The sequence below is a fragment of the Cebus imitator genome, unplaced genomic scaffold (assembly GCF_001604975.1).
Source record: "Cebus imitator isolate Cc_AM_T3 unplaced genomic scaffold, Cebus_imitator-1.0 Scaffold91, whole genome shotgun sequence".
NCBI classification, from domain to species: Eukaryota; Metazoa; Chordata; class Mammalia; order Primates; family Cebidae; genus Cebus; species Cebus imitator.
In genome coordinates, this window is record NW_016107406.1 from 2,586,564 (window position 1) to 2,592,614 (window position 6,051).

The window sequence follows — 6,051 nt, forward strand, 5'->3', positions numbered from 1 at the left end:
GGCATGGTAGCACATGTCTGTGATCCAGCTATTCGGGAAGCTGAGGCAGGAGAATCACTTGAACTTGGGAGGTGGAGGTTGCAGTGAGCCACAATCGTGACACTGCAGTCCAGCCTGGATGACAGAGCGAGACTCCATCTCAAAAAAAAAAAAAAAAAAAGCCAAGGGTGGGGCACATCAGCTCTGGTTGTCAGGCTGTCACTGGGCTCTGGGCTCCCAGGGACCTGGCAGCACCTGCCTCCCCACCCCCTCACCTCTCTGGGGCCTTATCTTCCCTTATATGGTGAAGGCAGTTCCTAGAGGAGGGGGGGTGGGGACAAAGGTCGCTCTTCTGCAGCCAGCTTGCCACAACTCCCTGAGATCTCCCAGGTGGCAGCTGCCTCCCCAAGACAGGTAAGGCAACCTGGTGGGGACACATGGAGGCTATAGGTGGTGTGAGGGGACTGAGTCCCCTGCTTTTCTCAGGCAACCTGGCGCCTCCCAGAGCACTGTGGTGCGGGCTCCAGGGGAAGGCTTGGCACTCTGGATAGTGTGAGAAGGGCTGGCCCAGTGTGTCTGCCCTGGGCCTCCAAGGAGAGACTTTTGCAGGCCCTGCTGGAGACAATGGCTCTTTCAGTCTCGGGCTGGCGGCCAGCCCCATTCCACTTGGGTGTCACCATCCCAATTGCCCTGGAATTTCTAGAGTTAAAATCAGGACAGTCCTGGGCAGACCGAGACTAGTTGGTCTCCCTGACCTCACTCCCTGAGCCCCCTCCCCACCAGCTCCTCTCTTTGCCCATTTCTTCTTCATCTGAAGGGTTTTTTTCTATGTGTCACTATGCCTCTGACACTCGTGGGCCTTCAGGGCCCCGCCTCCTGGCTCCTAGCATATGAGCAACAGCCACCAGGAATTGAATGGAGGTGGCAGGGCCTTAGGTCCTGGGCTATGCTGGGCCACCCTACCATGCACCTCTGCCCCATCTCCCTCCACCCACAGCTGCCCCATTGGTTTCCCTGCCACAATCCCCCGCTTCAGCAGAACTAGGGCTGGGAGCTAGGTGCAGACCAAGCTCTGGACACACTGGCTACTGTCTTCTTGGAACATCATCTAATGGGGCCTCCTGCAGGCCACTGAGAGGCAGAGCCTGTAGGCTGGAGGGTCTGGGCGGGTGTCTATTCCCTCTGCTATCAGGGCAAGGGGCCGGGAAGCAGGAGGATGGCCTTTGTCTGAGAGGTGGGACTTCACCCCCACAGCCCCACCACATTCCCGTCCAGCTCAGAGCTGCATGACTGGGAAGTGGGAACCGCGGCAGCACCCCACCTGCCACAGAGCCGCACCTCGAGTATAACAGGGCGCAGATAAGAAAGGCAAGGTGGGCCGGGCGCAGGGGCTCACGTGGGTAATCCCAGCACTTTGGGAGGCCAAGGTGGATGGATCACTTGAGGTCCAGAGTTCAAGATCAGCCTGACCAACATGGTGAAACCCGGTTTTTACTAAAAATCCTAATTAGCCAGGCATGGTAGTGCATGCCTGTAATCCCAGCTACTTGGGAGACTGAGGCAGGAGAATTGCTTGAACTAAGAGGTGGAGGTTGCAGTGAGCTGAGATTGCGCCATTGCAGTCCAGGCTGGGCAACAGAGTGAGACTCTGTCAAAAAAAAAAAAGAGAGGAAGAAAGGAAGGAAGGAAGGAGGGAGGGAGGGAAGGAAGGAAGGAAGGAAGGAAGGAAGGAAGGAAGGAAAGAAGGAAGGAAGGAAGGAAGGAAGGAAGAGGGCAGGAGCCCAAACCCCTCCAAGGCCTTGGGAGGGTCCTCCTTCCATCCCACAGTTCAGCCTTTCAGCATCGTGAGTATTTGTTGAGCACCTACTACGTGCTAGGAGCTGGGGGCTACAAAGACAAATATATTTATGTCTTGGAGCTCAGAGACCTCAGACTTACAATCAGGTTCTTTCATCACCATGTGGTCAGGAGACCAAGACAGGGGACAGTCCAAGATGACGAGGGGCCGTTCGTCCAGCCTAAGGATTCTGGGAAGGTCTGCTGGGAGAAATGAAACCTAAATTGAGTCTAGAAGAGCATGTTAGTGTTAGGCAAGAGAAGAAAGGTGGGGAGAGCTCTCCGGGTGGGAGCAGTGAGAGCAGGCGTGGGGTGAGAGGCAGCATGGGGGAGGGGCCCGCCAGCAGTGTGGCATTTCTCAAGGGCAGAGTGCCAGCAGAGAGGGGCCAGGGGGCTGTGTGTATCAGGGAGACTCAAGGGAGTTTAGGTGAACAGAAGGGCAGGATGGAGAGGAGTCCAGGATGCTGCACAGATGGTTGGCTTTGGGGTCTTGGCGTGACGGTGCCCTTCCCGGTCTGGGGACATAGAAGAGAAAGTACCAGGAGTGGGGGAAGCCATTGAGTTGAAGCTGAGGGAGAAGACAGCTCAAATCCAAACCAGGGCCCATGGTGGCAGGGCTGGGGGCAGTGCAGGGAAGACAGGGGAAGTAAGGAGGGGGCCCTGCCAAGGGGTGGAGGAGAGGCGTCTGCTCTAAGCAACACGGGTAGAGGGCAGGAGCAGCTGGAGGGTATACAGCCGGTAGGGGGGCCACGTCTCAGAGCTCCCAATCCTGAGTCCCCTCGGCCACCTTTGGCCTGTGGGGACTGGTCCCAATCCTGATTTCTCTCCAAGGAGGGGGAGCACTGGTTTTTTCAAGTCCCTGCTCACCGGAATGCCCTCTGATGAGCAAGAAGTGCCTCCTCATGTCCACCCTCTATTCCTCTTGCTGCCAGTTACCCCTAGAATCAGCATGTTCCTGGGTGGGACTTTACAGATCATCGATTTAGTTGACCCCCTAAGTTGACCCCCTCAGCTCATAGATGAAGAAGGGAAGTGCACGTTCATGCAGCTAGTGAGTGTCAAAGAAAAAGGGGGATGGGGCCAAACACAGTGGCTCACGCCTGCAATCCCAGAAGTTTGGGAGGCTAAAGCGGGAAGATCACCTGAGGTCAGGAGTTCGAGACCAGCCTGGCTAACATGGTAAAATCCTGTCTCTACTAAAAATACAAAAATTAGCTGGACATGGTGGCACACACCTGTAATCTCAGCTACTTGGCAGGCTGAGGCAGGAGAGTGGCTTGAACCTGGAAGACAGAGCTTTCAGTGAGCCAAGATTGTGCCACTGCACTTCAGTCTCAGCAGCAAGAGCTAAACTCCATCTTAAAATAAATAAATCAATAAAAGGGGGGATGGAGACAAAGGAGATGATAGAAATGAAACAGAAAACATTCCCCTCCTTTGTACCCAACTGGTTCTGCTGGACCAGGAATCCTGGGAGCCCTGGGGACTCAGCGAGTTGAAAAATACCTGATGGAGGAGGCCATGGTTGCCTGATGGAGGAGGCCATAGCCAACAGATCATCAGACAGGACCCAAGCCCAAGGGGCTCCTACATATACACAGCAAGCTGCTGCTGATCGGTGGAGGAGGCTCTGATCAGAGACTGGGCAGGGCCTTGCCTCAAACTCCAGAATGCCAGGGAAGCAGCGGCCACCCCTCAGGGCTCAGAAAAGGGAGGTTCCAAGTACTAAAAGGCCAAGTCACTAAGAGGTGACTCAGAGTCAAGGTGCAAGGAGAGATTAGATAGTGAGATTTCAGGCTGTCAGCGAGTGGTGGCCTGACCTGTCGGCCAAATGCCCTTTCATTTTTATTCACCAGTTCAAGGAGCACTCATGGAGGGCAGCTCCCTGCCAGGCTGGTAAAAGGCTCCATGGAGATCCGGGTGGCCTCTGGCCTGGTGAGAAGGAGTCTCAAAACTAGGAAGGAGAGGCCGGGCACGGTGGCTCATGCCTGTAATCCCAGCCCTTTGGGAGGCCGAGGCAGGCCGATCACCTGAGGTCAGGGAGTTTGAGACCAGCCTGGCTAACATGGTGAAACCCCGTTTCTACTAAAAACATAAAAAATTAGCCAGGAGTGGTGGCGTGTGCCTCTAATCCCAGCTACTCGGGAGGCTGAGACAAGAGAATTGCTTGAACCCCCGAGGCAGAGGTTCAAGTGAGCCGAGTTTGCACCATTGCCCTCCAGCTTAGGCAATAAGAGTGAAACTCTGTTTCAAAAAAAAAAAAAAAACAAACCTAGGGAGAGAATAACTGAGAGCAAGTGGCTCACTCTCTGTCCTGGCTCATATCAGAATCGCTGGGGAGTTGTAAAAGCACCCATGCCCCGCCTCCCAAAAGGCAGAAAATAAAGCACCCATTCCCAGGCCCCACCCTGGCCTAATTAAATCAGAATCTCTGGGGATGCCACCTGAGCATAGAGCATCAGTATGTTCAGAAGCTCCCCGGGTGATGCTGACGAGCAGCTGGGGCGAACACAGCTACAGGTCCAAGCAGAAAGGGCTGGCCGGGCGTGGTGGCTCATGCCTGTAATCCCAGCAATTTGGGAGGCTGTGGCAGGTGGATCACCTGAGGTCAGGAGTTTGGGACCAGCCTGGCCAACATGGCAAAACCCCATCTTTACTAAAAATACAAAATTAACCAGGTGTGGTGGTGGGTGCCTATAATCCCAACTACATGGGAAGCTAAGGGAGGAGAATTGCTTGAACCTGGGAGGCGGAGGTTGCAGTGAGCCAGGATTCATCCAGCCTGGGTGACAGAGCAAGATTCCATCTCAAAAAGAAAAAAAAGGAGAAAGGGCTGACATGAGAAGAAAAGTTTGGGGAGGAAGGATTCCTTCCAGTTCAGTGGGCAGAGGGTGGTTCTCAGTGGGAGGGTTCACTCTGTTCATTCGTTCATTCATTCATTCATTCATCTATCCCTCACTACTCCCCTCCCCCTCTCTCTTCCTTTATCCAGCATAGTCACTGTGCTGGACACTGTGGATTCGGTACCAAACAAGCAGCAATGGTCCCCGAGTAGGGAGTAGCTCTCTATGCTCCCCCCCGCCCCTGAGTCTGCAACCTCCTGGCACTGTTGGGAGTTCTCTAGGGCCAGGCTGGAAGGGCAGCATCTGAACCCAGGGTGCCCCTGCTCCACCGCCTTCTCCCCTAGGCTCACTCACCATGACCACGCTGAGCACCCAAGTTAAAGGCTCTCTCAACGTCACGACCCCAGGGCTGCAGATATGGAGGATTGAGGTGAGGCCCCGTCTGGGCGTGGGCACGGTGCAGGCCTGGGGTGGAGGGAGGGAAGGTAGAGGGTGGGCTTTCTCTTCATTTCCTCTTCATTTCTCTTCATTTCCTGCCCTGCGGCCCCCGGGAGTGCAGCCCCGAGCTTCCCACATCATCCACACCCCACTGGTCTCCCTTTCCCTGTGCTCCATTCCTCCCCCTCTGCTCTCAACCTTCCTCTCCATTTCCTCTTCCTCACTTATGCCTTCTTTTCCCTCTCTCGAGTTCCCTTCTCCCACCCTCACGAAGTTTCCTTCTCCCCTCTTCCTTTTCTCTCTTTTCATTCCTGGGCCCGGCGCTTTTTCTCCGACCCCTGCTCCTCCTGGGCCCTCCTCCTCCCAAGCCTAGGGGTTCTGGTGGTCCCGGTCAGCCCCTCTGACCCCTCTTTCTCTCCTTAGGCCATGCAGATGGTACCTGTTCCTTCCAGCACCTTTGGGAGCTTCTTCGACGGTGACTGCTACATCATCTTGGCTGTGAGTCAAGGGCAGGGGAAGGGCTGAGCAGAGAGCAAAAGCCACTGTGGTGTCAGGGAGGAAGCACAGGCTGGGGGCTATGGGGAGAGTCGGCCTGGCTTCACCTCAAGACAGAATTCACTGGGTGTGCTCAAGTGGCCACCCTCGTGGTGGCTTTACAGAGGTCAGAGGCTCTCCCTGCCCTGATCCACTCAGCTCCCATCTGAGGCCAACTTCTGTGGATTCACAGTCTTGGGGGGCCTTCTGAATTGTTGCCATATCACCCTAATTCACGTCCACATTTTCAAAATCCATAGTCATCTTTTTTTTCAACTTTTTCCAGTTGGAGTCTTGCTCTGTCCACCAGGCTGGAGTGCAGTGACACGATCTTGGTTCACTGCAACCTCTACCTCCAGGGTTCAAGCAATTCTCCTGCCTCAGTCTCTCAAGTAGCTGGGAAGACTGGTGCCTGCCACCA

At 55.0% G+C, this 6,051-nt stretch overlaps 1 protein-coding gene across 1 annotated transcript in view; it reads left to right on the forward strand.

Annotated features, from left to right (window-relative positions):
• Positions 1 to 270: 270 nt before the first annotated feature.
• The window catches only part of LOC108309004 (villin-1), a 34,098-nt gene continuing 28,317 nt past the window's right edge, over positions 271 to 6,051 (forward strand). Inside the window, exons 1-3 of the mRNA XM_037740895.1 lie at positions 271 to 393; positions 5,003 to 5,088; positions 5,520 to 5,594. Coding sequence (XP_037596823.1) covers positions 5,014 to 5,088; positions 5,520 to 5,594 — 150 coding nt within the window. The 5' untranslated portion in view covers positions 271 to 393; positions 5,003 to 5,013. The remainder of the gene's footprint in view (positions 394 to 5,002; positions 5,089 to 5,519; positions 5,595 to 6,051) is intronic.